Source organism: Eptatretus burgeri, chromosome 16 (genome assembly GCF_056783735.1).
Source record: "Eptatretus burgeri isolate ZD-2024b chromosome 16, Ebu_testis_v1, whole genome shotgun sequence".
In the NCBI taxonomy this organism is placed as follows: Eukaryota; Metazoa; Chordata; class Myxini; order Myxiniformes; family Myxinidae; genus Eptatretus; species Eptatretus burgeri.
In genome coordinates, this window is record NC_140976.1 from 28,073,662 (window position 1) to 28,090,436 (window position 16,775).

The following is a 16,775-nucleotide window of genomic DNA, read 5'->3' on the forward strand; positions in this document are numbered from 1 at the left end:
TTTGTATCCATCGATAGCTCATTGAATCAGCACACGCTAGCTCATCATTCTTTTTAAAATGACAGGATGCTGTGCCATTGGATACACCAATCGATCAGAGAAGGGTTTCAAAATGTAGATTCCCTGCAGACGCCGGAAGGGGAAAAAAAAATTGGGGAAAATATTTATTCGCCTGAGATGGAAATCAACTTCGAGGTCGTTTTTGTGCCAGGTAAGTTGTAGTCCCGTGTGAGTATGCTGCTGTAATCATATTGTAGTTGGCAGTTAGGGTATACCTTGGAAAAAAGACATAATCATGAAAACATCTCATTTATGACATGTGAAGAACATCCTGGCGAAGTTGCTTGCAAGTAAACACATCACTTGTGTGTCTCTTAAAACAAGTTTGTTTTTTTCAGTTATTCAAATTAGTGTCAGTGTTGTAGTTAACATTGGTTAACACCATGTCATGGTTCATGACATGGTTAATTCCAAAATAATTCAGGATCCATTTGCCTTTGGCCTCACCTTATAGCAAAACAGTATATTGCATTGAAAAAAGTACAGGAACCAGAAGAGTGGGAGAAAAAGGGATAAAACAAGAAGAGAGTACAGTATACTAAACTGTGGCAAAAGGAAAACCTTGGAAGATAAGATGAGATTTAATGGGATTATAAAAGAATGGAGGATTACGTAAACATTCATGTTTTCAGCACATATGAGGATTACTTACACATGCATGTTTTTAGTGGCCCAGTACTTGTGTTAAAATAAACAAAGAGTTTGAACCAAAATAACCCCTTCACTTACGGCTCATCTTCGTTTTAATGCAGCCCTCTTTTATTCCTTCTTTTCTCTTTTCAAATTTATTCTTTCCTGTTCCGTTTGATTGCAAAGGAAAACGTTCCAGATCCATATCTTCTCAAGGGGGCAGGAAAGATGGCCCGGAGGTACACACACTCATCTCTTTGCTGTCTCGCCTGGATTCAAATCCCGAGCCAGCTATAAACTGTCATCTCAGTGTTTCACAGGCGGGGTGATTCATCAATGTGTGTGCCGTCCCTTGAATGGTCATTAAGCTGGGTGTCCCTTCTCCGAGCATTATTTGGTGGATGTTGAAGATCCCATGGTGTCCCTCACCAAGAGAGGCAAGTTATTATCGGCATCTTGGTCAAATTACAAATTCCTGCCCTGACTGCTGGGAATGCAATGGCAAACAACCGAGTACCACTCTTGCTCAGCAGCTAAGGACTTGCCTTCTGGCAGAGCACACAATCAATCAATCTTTTCAAGCACTTTCTCTTTTTTCATTCGTAATTGTTATATTTTCTAATTTTCTACTCTGTTGATGGTGTGTGCATCTGGGATGGATGGTGTGCCTCCATTTCTCTCTTTCACTTTCCTTCTTCCAATTCATTCCAATTTCTGCATTTTGTCACTACCTACAGTGCCTTCAGAAAGTATTTCACACCCCTTGACTTTTCCACATTTTGTTGTGTTACAGCCTGAACTTGAAATTGATTAAACTTAATTTTTTTTTGTCACCGGTCTACATAAAATGCTCCATAATAATGAAAAAGTGAAAACATGTTTTTAGAAATTTTTACAAATGAATGAAAAATGAAAAACTGAAATGTCTTCACGAAGTATTCAACCCCCTGAGTCAATACTTTGTAGAAGCACCTTTGGCAGCGATTACAGCTTTGATTCTTCCTGGATATTTCCGTATCAGCTTTTCACATCTGGATTTGGGGATTTTCTCCCATTCTTCCTTGCAGATTTGCTCAAGCTCTATCAAGTTGGATTGGGAGCGTCAGTGAACAGGAATTTTTAAGTCTTTCCACTGATTCTCAATGGGATTCAAGTCTGGGCTTTGCCTGGGCCACTTAAGGACTTTCATGTTCTTGTTCTGAAGCCATTCCAGTGTTGCTTTGGCCATATACTTGGGGTCATTGTCCTGTTGGAATGTAAATCTTCACCACAATATAAGGTCTTTTGCACTCTGAAGCAGGTTCTCAAGGATTTGCCTGTATCAGACTGCATTCATTGTTCCCTCTCTCTCCTTGCAAGTCTCTCAGTCCCTGCCGATGAAAAGCATCTCCAGAGTATGATGCAGCCAATACTATGCTTCAAGGTAGGGATGGTGTTAGATGGTGATAAGCTGTGCTCGGTTTCTGCCAGATGTAGCGTTTTGCATTCAGGCCAAAGATTTCAATTTTCATCTCATCAGACCCCAGAATCTTTTCCCTTATGCTCTCTGAGTCTTTCACGTGCCTTTTTGCAAACTCCAGGCATGCTGTCATGTGCCTTTTTCTCAGGAGTGGCTTCCATCTGGCCATTCTCCCATAAAGCCTAGATTTGTGAAGTGCTGTAGAGACTGTTGTCCTTCCAGCAGGTTCTCCCATCTCAGCCAAGGAACTCTGTAGTTCTGTCAGAGTGGCCATTGGGTCCTTGGTCACTTCTCTGACCTAATGTATTTCCTAATGATGGAGCTCACTGTGCTATTTCCTAATCTTTCTATTTCCGAATGATGGAGCTCACTGTGCTCTTGGGAACTTACAACACTATAAATTGTTTTATAGCCTTCCCCAGATCTATGCCTCCTCACATTTCTATCTGGGGGGTTCTACGGACAGTTCCTTGGACTTCATGGTGGAGTTTCTGCTCTGAAATGCATTGTCAACTGTGGGACCTTATATAGAAAAGGTGTGTTTCCTTCTAAATCATGCCCATTTAATTGAATTGGCCACAGGTGGAGTCCCATCAAGTTGTGGAGACATCTCAAGGATAATCAAAGAAAATTGGATCCATCTGAGCTCAATTTGGAGTGTCATAGCAAAGGGGTTGAATACTTATTGACGCAAGACCTTTCAGCTTTTCATTTTCAATTGATCTGTAAAAAATTCTAAAAACATGTTTTCACTTTGTCATGATGGGATATTTTGTGTGGAGTGGAGACGGTGACAAAATTTTTTTAAATTTAATCCATTTTAAATCCAGGCCGTAATAACAAAATGTGACAAAAGTCGACGGGTGTGAATACTTTCCGAAGGCACTGCATGTGTTTCGTCTGCCCACTCGCTCTATACACCTCAAATTAGGCAATCAGTGTGAACCTTTCCTTGTTCATTACACTTATTTTTTCCCATCGTTTCCGCGATATGTTTTAATGTTCTTTCTGATTGTATGCTTTTTCTGACGTGATGGAAGAACGAAAAAAAGCATCGAGTAATTTAATCTCCCTTTTGGGTGCAGAGAAAGACAGGATGATTACAAAACTGACACATTACGCTTCACGCACAATGAGCACAGGTTCGGTGTACCGTGCTCGATGGATACCAAATGGCTTCTAATTGCAAGTTGTCACTACTAGTATATAGAGACTCTAGGGGAGGGGAGAGTGGAAAGGTGATGGAGATATCCATGATTTGTCTTTGAAATACAATGTTCAAAGATTTTCCTTGTACAGTTGGCCTTGTGAGATGGACTTTCATTATATCCTTGAACATGCTGTCGTTGTGTAAATAATGCCTCGAACTAACTTTTTAGAATTTTGGTTATGGTCTGATGGCCTTTTGCTCTTTGGTACTTTCCCTCATGTGGGTTTATTAAATCCTTAACAGGTTTTTTCTGTGTGGCAAGGACCATTTCCTGAAAGCCATTGGCAGTCAATGGTTGTTAGGGGCAGCGAGCAATGCTCACATCGATTTTCACCAGTTAATATAAACATCAGACCTTGACTGCTGTTTTACCTTATTGGTTTAATCAGCAGGGCAGAGACTTGTTTTTTTGTCTGCAGTACATGGCTGTGGGTAGTGTTGTTTGCTGAGGGGCATGGTTGTGCCACTGCTGCAGTGTCCCCTGCAGGTTAGAGCAGGGATTTTGAATTTGGTCAGGGTGCTGGTAATATCTCGCCTATTCTTAATGAAGGAAACCGTAGGGTCTTGAATTAAGTTATTAAACATGCCTCGCCCTGCATGTGAAACACCAGGATGGCAGCTTATAGCTTGGTCGACATTCAAACCCTGGCAACACAGCACAGAGTTGAGCGTGCTTACCTTTAGGCCATCCTTCCAGCCTGTAATCAGCAAGACATGAAACGGGTAATAAAATCTATGAGAATCAATACCCCCAACTTAAAGCCAAAGGACACTGTGAATGCAAAAATAAAGGATGCATACAAAAATCCTTACTGCCAAAACAAATAACAAACAGAAAAAAGCAAAGGTAGAAATGAAAGCAGAAGCAAAGAAAACAACTTATGGCAGAAATAAAATAATCGGTTCATTTTACTCGATGCTGTGTCTCTCTGCTGGATTTTCTCCTCTCTGAGCTTCTGAAGATGTCGTGGATTGCGTACCCCATTTTAGTTACTCGCTTTCTTTCTGATATGTGTGACATGCAGGCAGTCCTTCAAATCAGAGCCTATGTGAGTGGCGCATGCAAAGCATTGCACACGAATCCGAGGGAAGCTCTGACGAAGAGTTCTTTGATACACAAGGTATAAAGGTTATTTAATTTCTGTAAATAGCCCTGCAAAAGTTATTTCCTTTCTCTTCTTTTCACAACCTCTCTCACTTTGCCGATTCGATCTCTCGTTTATATTTCCTGAACTACTACCCATTTTCCCCCAGAGGACTTGTCGGATGGCGAGGACTTCTTCCTGGCTGACATTGCCAAGTGGAGTTCGAGTGATATCATTGATCAGATTGGGGACATTGATGTGGAGGGAGAAGCAACAGGTTGGTTGAGTGTAGCAAATGTTGATGGAGACTTTATTTGCTTAAGAAGTGTACGTTTGTGTGCCAGTGAGTAACTTTTTAGAACTTCTTTGTTGTGTTGTGCGATTTTTACCTTATTTTGTACTTGCAAATATAAACTGTCGCTTCGCTGATGGGAGTATTAAGAGGGTCAGGTCAGGTATGGGAGCATGCACCAGAGCAGTGCGTCGCTGCGTCCACTTTCCGCCGGTACTCCAGTGGCCTCCGTCTGACCATCCCCCAGGCAGATGCCTGGCCCATCCCCATCTCCTTGAGATGCTGATCAACCTGCTGCAACCATGAGGCACGTGGTCGGCCCATTGGCCTCCTCCACTCACGAGACTCCCTCGCTGAGAGAATCTGGTGAGCAAGGATCAGTGTCAGGAAAACGAGCAACATGGCTATACAGCCGCAGCTGACGCTCACGGACTATGCAGGTAACAAATCTCATTTGAGTCTCTCAGCAACCGCTCGTTGGACACAAAGTCCGACCAGCGATAGCCAAGGGTTCTCCAAAGAGACCTGGTACCAAAGGAATTAAGTCTCCGTCTTGGATCCTTGGTCAGAGTCCAAGTGTCACATCCATAGAGCAAGACTGGAAGCACCAAGGACCTGAAGACTCGGACTTTCGTCTTCCCGCACAGGTACCGGCAGCACCACACCCCATGATCCAGTGAATCCATGACTCTCCGGGCCTGGCCCAGACGTCTATTGACCTCTGACCCACAGCCAGCAGAGACATGAATATCACTTCCAAGGTAAGTGAATCTCTCTTTGACTTCAACATCCTCGCCATAAAAAGTACAGACAGGACAGCAGCAACCAAGATGTCATTGAAAGCCTGGATCTTAGTTTTGACCCAGGAAACCCATAATCCCAGTGGCTCAGACTGCTCATTCAGCACCTCGAGGGCCCCCAAAAGGATATCTAAAGTCTCTGTAAAAATGACTGCATCATCTGCGAAATCAAGGTCAGAGATCTTGACATTCCCAAACGATGCACTGCAGCTTGATCAGGCATCAGATCGATCAGTTTTGGTGGCACCCCACGAAGACCAAGAATCCTCCAGAGGGCATCCCGATTCACTGAATCGAACGCTTTACAGAGATCAACATAAGCTGCAAGCATCCCCTGCCGAAACTCTCGTCTGCGTTCGGTGAGGACCCGAAGAGCAAGGATACGGTCAATCATTGACCTCTTTGGTGTAAAGCCTGACTGCTCTGGACGCTGGTGCTCAAGCAGATGGTGGTGAACCCTATCAAGAATTAACCAAGCAAAGACCTTTCCTGGCACTGAGAGCAGTGTCACTCCTCAGTAGTTGTTGCAGTCTTGGCGATCACCCTTCCCTTTCCAGAGAGGGACAACAAGGCCCCTCTTCCAGTCAGTTAGGATGATGCCTGTGTTCCAGGCAGAGCACAGAACAGCATGCAATGACACGAGTGCAGCATTTCCACCAGCCTTGAGAAGTTCAGCATGGATGCCACAGATCCCTGGAGCTTTACCCCATTTCAACCGGTTCACTGCAGCCTGTGTTTCCACAAGCGAAGGTGGACCACAGTTGATTGGAGGGTCAGTAACCGTTATTGTAACACCCCTGACGTCCATCTAGACAGCTGGTGGATCAGCCTGGTACAACCGCTCAAAGTAACCGGCCCAGCGGGCCTTCATTTCGGACTCCTCTGTCAAGAGCCTACCACCCTCTGCTCTGACTGCAGTACACCGATGGATGGGCTTGAATGAACACAATGCGCGAATTCCCCTGTAAGCAGGCCGAGAATCACCTGACCACAGCTGATGCTCCACCACCTCACAGATTCCTCTCACATAGGCCTCCTTGTCCACCCTTAGCGCACGTACAGTTTTACGCCTCAGCTCCCTGAACAGCTCAGCTCTGCCATTCAGCCTGGCCCTGCGACTCTGGTTAATGGTATCCAGTGTCCCTTGAGAGACAAAATTCTTCTTTGCCCTACGGTATGTTCCAAGACATCCACCGGCAACATCAAGGACGGTGGTCTTGAAGGCACTCCACAACTCTTCAGGACCTCCCAAAGCACCGAGACCCCCAAATCTCCACTCAGCTTGTTCGCAAACTCCTCAGTTACCCTCTTATCCTTGAGCTTGCCACCATCCAACCTAGGTTGGTATGGTACTATTCTCCTGGATTTAAGGTGCAATTTAAGAGTTCCTACAACAAGCCGGTGGTCAGTATTGAGGAACTGAGCACTCCGGTGGACCCTGCCGTTCTGGATCATCCTCCAGCGACCATCAACGAGGAAATGGTCAATCTCCTTTGCCACACCGCCAGCGTTGGAATACCAACTCCTGAGATGAGGTTGTGGGCGCTGAACCCATGAACCGGCCACCCTAAGTCCATGACTTCTTGCAAAGTCAAGGAACTTAGTGCTTTTCAGGTTCACAGTTCCTTACCCATGGGGACCAGCACACGTCTCGTAATCTTACCTATCAGTTCCATTCGATGCATTGAAATCCCCCAAGACTAGAAGTGCATCTCTTGTGGGGCACTGATCAACCACAGACTCGAGCGTGGCATAGAATGCATCATGCATCCTTCACGGTGAGGTCACTCGCCTCAGTCGGAGCATAAACAGAGACCAGGGAAATGACACCGAAGGAGTGACGAATCCTTCGTCTCATAATACGCTCATTGACCGGTGTTACCTCAATTATCATTGGAGTCACCTTATTGGACACAGCTACAGCAACTCCTTGAGCATGGTAACCATCAGAGTGACCAGACCAATCGTAGGTGTGTAACCACCCACCATTATCTCGCCGCAATCCGGTGTCCAAACCCCAGAGAGCGCTGCAATACCGATGTCCAAACGCTTGAGCTCAGATGATAACAGAGACAGGTGATCATCCTCTCTTCAGGATAGGACATTCCAGGCACCCACCCAAAGGGACCGCCTCAGGTTAACCCAAAGAGACCGCCGTCTGGTGGACGACACCTCAGCACCACTTCGACACACTCTTCCGCAATCTGACCTGGGAATGTTACCCCTTATCATCAAAGATTGGGGGTCCCGAAGGCTTTGCCCCAATCCCATCATCTGGTGAAAGGCCCTGCCAAGGGAAGCTGCACAGGAGGTACTCCCATGGAGTGGGTTTTCAGATTTCTTTGGGGAGCAAGGAAGGGGTGAAGAAAGGTGAGCTAGGAAAAAGGGCGGGGAGAATGAGGAAGGTGGAGGTGGGGGGGGGGAGTGAGGCCTCACCACATGTCGCTTTACATTCTGGGAGGAGGGGGGGAGCGAGGAGGATGGGGAAGAGAGGGGTATTGGGGAGATGAAGGGTGTGTTCTGGACATGCGTTTGACAGGGGGACATGAGGGGAAATGGGGGATGGGGGGGAATGGTCCCCTTATGCAGGCATCAGGATTGATCGAAATTGGGTACATTGAAACAGCACGTTCAACTGGGTCATACTAAACAATGCCCGGACACCATCCACAGACATGAGGGATGAAGGGACTTTGGGAGAAGGTAAACGTGAGGGAAGGGGAAGGGAAGGAAGGGCATTTTCCTTCAATCGTCGAAAAACCTGCACCATTGTTCGTGCCTTTATTTAATTTCCACACATACAATAAGCTCTAGAATCCCTTAATCTGAGATGAATTGCGGAATAGTTCCAAGCAGCAGTTCCGACTGCTAAAAAGCATTCATCTGTCCATTTTGCACATTCTTTGGTACCCCTTCCTCTCCTCGACCTCTGGAGAGTTGTATGTGGTGGAGAGGGTGAAGGGAAGGCAGCGTGAGGGGAGGGGAAGGCAACGTGACGGGAGGGGAAGGCAACGTCATGGGAGGGGAAGGCAACGTCATGGGAGGGGAAGGAAACGTGACGGGCGGGGAAGGCAACGTGACGGGCGGGGAAGGCAGCGTGACGGGAGGGGAAGGCAGCGTGACGGGAGGGGAAGGCAGCGTGACGGGAGTGGAAGGCAGCGTGATGGGAGGGGGAGGCAACGTGACGGGAGGGGAAGGCAGCATCAAGGAAAGGGAGGAAGCGTGAGGGGAGAGGGAGCGTGGGCAGCGTAAGTGGAGGATAGGCAGCGTACCAGGGCACTACCGGGGCGATAAAATGTGTCCAAACAGCAACGTTTTCTTTTTCACCACCATGTTCTATATAAAACTGGGCAGGAGCATTTAAAAATTATAACCCATGCTATCAACCTGGCAAAAGCCTGCCTGCATGCATGCCCCCTGCTCCCAATACGCATTCCTCCAGCCTTCTTGCAGTCCATGATAACTGTGCATATGCACCGGCGATTATATTCATCCTTTCACTCGCACACATGCACGGATTTCCCCACACCAGCACTGCACAGTGGCACGTCCCGTGTAGCTTTGATGCCGCAGCACATCGGCTTCCCACGTGGCTTCGGCACTGCAGCATGTCTGCTCCCCACTCCCCCAAGAAGGGGAGAGGGAAGGAAGGGGGAGAGGGAGGGGAGCGGAGGAAGGGGAGGGGGGGGGGAGCACATGCTTTGTGAGACGGCCGTATAACCTCCTCCACAGTGCCATGCACCATGGGCCCGGGTGCCAGTTCGAGTTTGAGTTTAGATTGCATGCCTGCGAAACATGTGCACCACACACACGTAACCAAGCATGCACACACCCCATGAAAAGTCATTTTAACGTCCATTTGCCTTGTCGACGAGCCTCTTTGTATTCAGCAACTGCCAACTATTAATATATTACAGCAACTATTACTATATTTATATTAATATTTTGTAATGAAAGCAGATTGCACAAAACAGTAAAAAGAAAACTGCGGATGTAATTGCCAAAAAAAGGACCCATGTGGACTGTATCACCATGGATTGCAAATGCAGGTTATAGAGCACGACTTTGCGCTCAATGAAGTTACATTTTCTAAACATTCCTTAATCTTTTCTTCACTAAGTATAATCATCCGAACAGCAGAAAAAAAATTAAGCTGAATGCTTTGCTTAAATAAACACACTTAATTATAAAAATCACTAATTTGTTGAAATGTCCAGATTTCACTCCAGATTTTGACATATATTTAGTCCACGAGATCCGATTCTCAAAACAGATATAATATTTCGATTATATACTTTCACAAGCAAATACAACCTGTCACTTTGCTGATGGAAATATTAAGGGGGGAGTAGAAGGCAGGATCGAGAGAGGGAGGGAGGTGGAGAGAGAGAGTGGGAGAGGTGTGGGAGGGAGAGAGAGGGAGAGAGGGGTGGGGAGAGAGAGAGAGAGAGAGGTGGAAAAGAGGGAGAGAGGGGTGGGGAGAGAGGGAGGTGGAAGAGAGGGAGAGAGAGAGGGAGAGGGGTGGGGGGGGGGAGAGCAAGAGGGAGAGGGGTGGGGGTGAGAGCAAGAGGGAGAGGGGTGGGGGAGATAGAGGGGTGGGGGTGAGAGAGGGAGAGGGGTGAGGGGGAGAGAGGGAGGGAGAGAGGTAGAGAGGGGTGAGAGAGAGGCAGTGGGGTGGGGGGGGGAGAGGGGTGAGGGGGAGAGAGAGAGAGAGAGAGCGAGAGCGAGAGGAGAGAGAGAGCGAGAGGAGAGAGAGAGAGAGAGCGAGAGGAGAGAGAGAGAGAGAGGAGAGAGAGAGAGAGAGGGAGAGGAGAGAGAGAGAGAGAGAGAGAGAGAGAGGGAGAGGGGGGGAGAGAGGGAGAGAGGGGAGAGAGAGGGAGAGGGGGAGAGAGAGGGAGAGGGGTGAGGGGGGAGAGAGAGGGAGAGGGGTGAGGGGGAGAGAGAGGGAGAGGGGTGAGGGGGAGAGAGAGGGAGAGGGGAGAGGGGTGGGGGGGGAGAGGGGTGGGGGGAGAGGGAAAGGGAGAGTGGTCGGAGAGAGAGAGAGACAGAGACAGAGACAGAGACAGAGACAGAGACAGAGACAGAGACAGAGATATGTTCCTCCAAAAAGTCTGTAAATGAGGTAGGGATGGTTTCAAGATATTTTCATGTGAAACCATCCTGACATCTTTCTTTGAATATATAATGGTTGGCTCTAGAAAACAGTGTGCGTGTGTGTTTACATTGAATGAACACACACACACACACACACACACACACACACACACACACACACACACGGCCTGGTGTTGGCTCAGTGGTTAGGGTGGCGGCTTTGGATCCTAAGGTCCTGAGTTCAATCCCCGTCGGCCGCTGAATTAATACACCAGGGTGTTGACTCAGCCTGTCATCCTTCCGAGGTCGGTGAAATGAGTACCAGTTCCAGTGTGTGTACTGGTAGAGGGGCAGTGCATCAGTGACACAGTTGCGCTTCAAGAAATGAAAGCTATCCCGGAAGCTAAGCTGCCATACGACCAACACACACACACACACACACACACACACACACACACACACACACACACACACACACACACACACACACACACACACACACACACACACACACACACACACACTCTTGACATTGCGTGCACGCACACTGGACACACACATACACCAAAAGTAATGGGACTGCTTTGCAATGGCTACACGTCAATCTGATTTGCATTACTGTGAAAATAATCGACAGTCAATATATTCAGAGAACAGTTTCGCTGCTCATTTTCAGAGAATCGTGTTCCTAAGAAAGGAGTTAACAGAGTTCTATTTAGGAATTTTGTGTCAAAGAATTGGCACCTCCATTAGAACAAGTTGGATCATCATAGCCATCCACAAATCAACTGTGGGGAATGTTGTAATGAAGTGGAAGATAGATGCAATTACCCAACACTGAGTAGAGATTTGACAGGCCAACAAAACCATTTCAAGAGGAAAGACAACTATATTGTGGTTTGTTATCTGGAACAGATGAGCCTTTCACCAAGTCAAACCTCCATGATGTGATGAAAACATTCAGGAATTCATTGGCAGCTCAATTCAATACGAGGAATTTGTTGAGTTTTTAATATAATGGAATAATTTTCCTTTTGCGACATTTTGTCCCAAGTTTGTTATCTCTTGCTCTTCCACTCAGGCTTTCAAATTTTCTGCCCACCATCACCTCAGTGTCTTTCTCTCTGAGCTTCCCTACACCCCCCCGGAACCCTGTCCTTTTCACCTGCAATTCTTCTCCTCATTCTGTGGTGCATGCATAGAGAGTTATTACCCACTTATAGTCCAGGAGCCCAGAAGGTTTATTCAAGTGAAAAGCGCCGGAACGTTTGACCTCGTGGGCTGATGGGGTCATCCACCGACATCACAAAAATGCATTGCTGCCGGGTCTGACCAATGGTTTTCCCCCCGAAATCACTCAATTAGTGACGTCATTCTTGCCATCTGGTGTCTCTGTGTTTACATTGTAGTTATCCCAGGCTAATGCTGAAAAAGAAGAATAAATATCATCATCATCATCATCATCATCATCATCATCATCATCATCGACCATTTGTATTCTATCTACCATTAATATTCTAACTAATAATTTGTAATTATTAATATTGAATAAAAACAGTCCTTGCCATTTCGTATCACCGTGTTAACATCGTAGTTATCTCAGGCTAATGCTGAAAAATACAAAAAGGTAATAACACAACATTTTCACCACAAACGTGTATTTGTATTATTATTGCTATTATTATTATTATTATTATTACTATTATTATCATTATTATTATCATTGTCATTATTACCTGTTCCCAATCTATCGTGCAGATGGAGACCGGCAGGAGTTTCCTGTTCCAAGTCAGAGCAGGTGTAGGCCATTTCAGTCTCGAGCCGCTTCACTTCATCGTAGCTGATACAATGACCAAAGCGGTTCAGGGTGGTCAACACTGTTTTCGATCCTGTCAGTGTTCCCAACCCTAGCCCAAGGGCTTGATGCTTCCAAGGCCTAACTCTTCCCCTGGTACAGTTGAACACAGCATCCGATGCACCAGCTAATGCTTTTTCTCTCGATCAGATCCCTATTGGAGTTATTTACACCAATTTCTGATTGCAACCCACCGATGAGAGTACGGAAGACCAGGAGAGTCAGATCGGGGATACTTGGGGAATTTTCCTTCAGGGTGTGAACTGAAGTGGGTGATGGGGTCTTTGATTGGGCGATTGCAAGAATTTCTGTCCGCAATGCCATGGCAGCATACCTGATTTCTTCAATCTTTTCATTGGAATCGGTGAGCATAGCAAATGCCTCAGCAGACGTCAGTGATGAGTGGAATACAAGGTTTCCAGATTTGTTTGCTCGTTTGTCAACGAGGATTTCCAGGAATCGTTCCTTTATCTTCGATATCAGACTTTGTGTAGTGTACCTATCAATGTCATCCTGTGTTCCTCCAAGAACAAGAAACTCTTCTTTGTACAAATTGAAAACTACTGACGCCAACATGGGAGTTTTGTTTTTGATGACTTCATTGTCGAGGAACATCGACAAGTTTTTGAACGCTTCAACGTGCATCTTCCGATTCGACGTTTGCTCTTCATCCGTCACATCCAGTCTTACATAGTCACGACGACAAGTGTTATGGTATTTGGCTTTCTTTGCAATAAGATCTTCCCCTAGTCCAATGATCCTAGTCTCACACTTTTTCTTAGCAGCAAGAAGGATTGCCTTGCTCCCGTCTGTGGTCAAACATTGGCTGAGGGGTTCATTTTTCTGCAACTTCCTCTTCCTCTTCTGTCCACAAAAAAGACATTCCTGTCCAAGGATGCCTCTCGTGCTGGTAGAAGGATGATCGGAACTTGAACGAGCGGTCTTCCGAGGTGGTTCAGATGGTTCTGTGCTTGGAGGTGCTCCTCTCTTAACAGCACAGAATCGACTGAGACAAACTGAGTGGTAATATTTGCCTTCCGGGCCATCAGCTGTTCTGATCTCTTCCGACGTGTTCGAAAACTTGTCACTTTGAATTGCCTTTCACTGTCTATCAGCATTTTTGGCTGTTTCCCAGTTGCTGGAATTGAAACACTTCAGGGCACGTTTCTTTTCTCCTCTTTCTTTGTAAATTATACAAACGGTGGTGTCATTTGCCATGATCTGTAAATAACAAAAAGGGAAAGAGACCAATGCATTATTTGCCACATTGTAACAAAAGACAGAGATGGTACGACTCCAGTAGGCAACTTTCAGGGTGAACTCAACATTTTCAAGCACTAGAGTTGGCATTGTAATATTTCACCACAAAAACATGGGTATAAAAACCTTATTTGTGATATTATCATGCATTGTTTTTCAGATATTAATGAAAATGGGTTTTTCCGCAATGGCGTTGCTAACTGAGTGGGTGAACTTAACATTTACATGGTAAACTATACATTTTCTAGCAATAATGTGGGTCACAGTGTAATGATTGACCATGAAAACATAGGTGTAGACACCTTATTCGTTGTTGATTCCATCATTTAATGTTGCTGAGAAGTTGCCTCAACAGATTTGAGATTACAAGTACAAAGCCGTATTAGAGAAGGTAGATGTGAGCTAACTTGTTCCCCCAAATTTATCTTACTGCTTTTGTCTTTGTTTAGTTCTTTCTCTTATATCTTGGATAAGAGTGAGTCTTTGGTCCTCCTGCTTAATGATATTGCACTCACCCACACTCTTTTTTTATTGTTGTTCCACTGCATTAGATCTGTTTGTATCAGAACTTGAGCTTCCAGATTATGGAACGCAAACAAGCGTGGATGGCCATGAGGAAGCAGAGGTAAGAAATTTGTGCTTTATCATCTGGTTACTTCCTTTAGCACTGGAAGGTACTTTATCGTGCATATGTAATGATAAACTAGTTACCCTTGCCAAAGGATAGGTTATTTAATTTGGGTCTGTTTGTTTGTTACTTGCAAAATCGAAGATTTTTCAACTGTATTGGTTAGTCGATTTTGTTATTATCTTGCCAAAACGAAGTTTTTGCAAGAAATGTTAGTCAGCTTGTATGTTTTTTTTTTGTCTGTAATCACGTATCGATCACTCTGCAGAGCACAGTTATCATTGGAAATTTTTGTAACTTCGCATATCAGAGGCCTATAGAGGTCCCTTTCAGCGCATAAAATTTTGAAGGTCAAGGTCAAAGGTCAAGGTCACTTTGTCGCAAATCAGGGGAGTCGACGAAACCCTTATTTTTTTGAGTAATTTTGATCGGATCGTCTTCAAACTTCATGGGAATATAGTTCATGGTCTGGCGCTCAGCTGATTAATTTTTGGTGGCGATTGGCCTTGACCTTCATGGTTAGCGCCTCAGGTCAAACATATTTGACCCCAAGGTCAAGTTTTCAAGTTTTAGGAACCATATCATGTAGTACCTCAAATTGAACACCTCGATGAGTGCTTTCTAGATTTGTCAAGCTTGAGACATTATGACGTCATTTGGTGACGTTATGAGGCAAACACATATTTTTCATGGTTACTCTGTAGAACAATTCTCATCGGAATCTCTCGTAGGCAGATATTCCTCAAGGAGTCGCTCCTGGTGGATAGCAGCTCTGTTCACCTCAGTATGACCTTAAAGAAGTCACACGTGGTCACCTTTTGGCTAGATACGGGTCACCCTGCGGGTGACATTGGTTTATTCTATCTGTTTGTCTCTTTATTTGTTTGTCGCCTACAGGTCACAATTTTAAACAGATATTCACGAAACTTCACCACATGGTGGAGTTTCTCATAAGGAAGAAGCCTATTGTTGTTGAGGTCAAAAGGTCAATATAGGCTAAAGGTCAACAACTATGGTGGTATTTCTAAAATCCTCAATTTTCATCCCATTGACTTGAAATTTGAAGAGGATTTACATATAAGGTCACTGAATTCAACCAACCAATTATTTTTGAGTTCAACATGGGTGGAATTGCTACAATTTTCAATTTTCATCCGATTGACTTGATATTTGAAGAGGATTTGCATATCAGGTCAATAAATTCAACCACCAATTATTTTTGACGTCAAATTTGTTTTATGGATTTTGCAAGTATTATGCTCTGCATGTCGTCGTCTTCTTGTTCTGTCTGTCTGTCTGTCTGTCTGTCTGTTTGTCAATCACCTACAGGTCACAATTTTAAACCGATCTTCATGAAACTTCACTACATGGTAGAGTTTGTCACAAGGAAGAAGCCTATTGTATTTGAGGTCAAAAGGTCAATATAGGCCAAAGGTTAACAACTGAGGTGAGATTTCTAAAATCCTCAATTTTCATCCCATTGACTTGAAATTTGAAGAGGATTTACATATAAGGTCACTGAATTCAACCAACCAATTATTTTTGAGTTCAACATGGGTGGAATTGCTACAATTTTCAATTTTCATCCGATTGACTTGATATTTGAAGAGGATTTGCATATCAGGTCACTAAATTCAACCACCAATTATTTTTGAGGTCAAATTTGTTTTATGGATTTTGCAAGTATCGTGCTCTGCATGTCGTCGTCTTCTTGTTGTTCTGTCTGTCTGTCTGTCTGTCTGTCTGTTTGTCAATCGCCTACAGGTCACAATTTTAAACCGATCTTCATGAAACTTCACTACATGGTAGAGTTTGTCATAAGGAAGAAGCCTATTGTATTTGAGGTCAAAAGGTCAACATAGGCAAAAGGTTAACAACTGAGGTGAGATTTCTGAAATCCTCAATTTTCATCCGATTGACTTGAAATTTGATAAGGATTTGCATGTCAGGTCACTGAATTCAACCAGCCAATTATTTTTTGTGATCAACATCGGCCATAAGGTCAACCGCATTTCCAAAATTGTCCATTTTCTTCCGATTGACTTGAAATTTGAAGAGGAGTTGCATATTTGGTCACTGAATTCAAGTACCAATTATTTTTAAGGTCAAATTTTTTTAATGGATTTTGCAAGTATCGTGCTCTGTATGACGTTGTCGTCTTGTTTGTCTGTTTGTCCACACAGAATGTGCAAACGTGGGCCACAATCGCCACATAGTGGTAGAAAGTAGTACACATTATCTTTTCTCAATGGAATACCTCAATGAAATATGTACAATCAGTATGTGAGTACATCTATAAGGTATGTACGTTACAATTAGAATGCGATGACGTCTATATAATATTCATGATAAAACAAGTTCGAGCAAGGGTATGCAATCTTTACTCATTCTCATTATTTAGA

At 44.7% G+C, this 16,775-nt stretch overlaps 1 protein-coding gene across 6 annotated transcripts in view; it reads left to right on the forward strand.

The window, feature by feature from the left end:
- PITPNM2 (phosphatidylinositol transfer protein membrane associated 2) overlaps positions 1-16,775 on the forward strand; it is a 190,780-nt gene that overhangs the window by 104,184 nt on the left and 69,821 nt on the right. For all 6 annotated transcript variants that reach the window (XM_085858882.1, XM_085858885.1, XM_085858886.1 and 3 more), the window contains exons 8-10: positions 4,385-4,480; positions 4,614-4,721; positions 14,297-14,370. In XM_085858882.1, the coding sequence (XP_085715008.1) occupies positions 4,385-4,480; positions 4,614-4,721; positions 14,297-14,370 (278 nt within the window). The remainder of the gene's footprint in view (positions 1-4,384; positions 4,481-4,613; positions 4,722-14,296; positions 14,371-16,775) is intronic.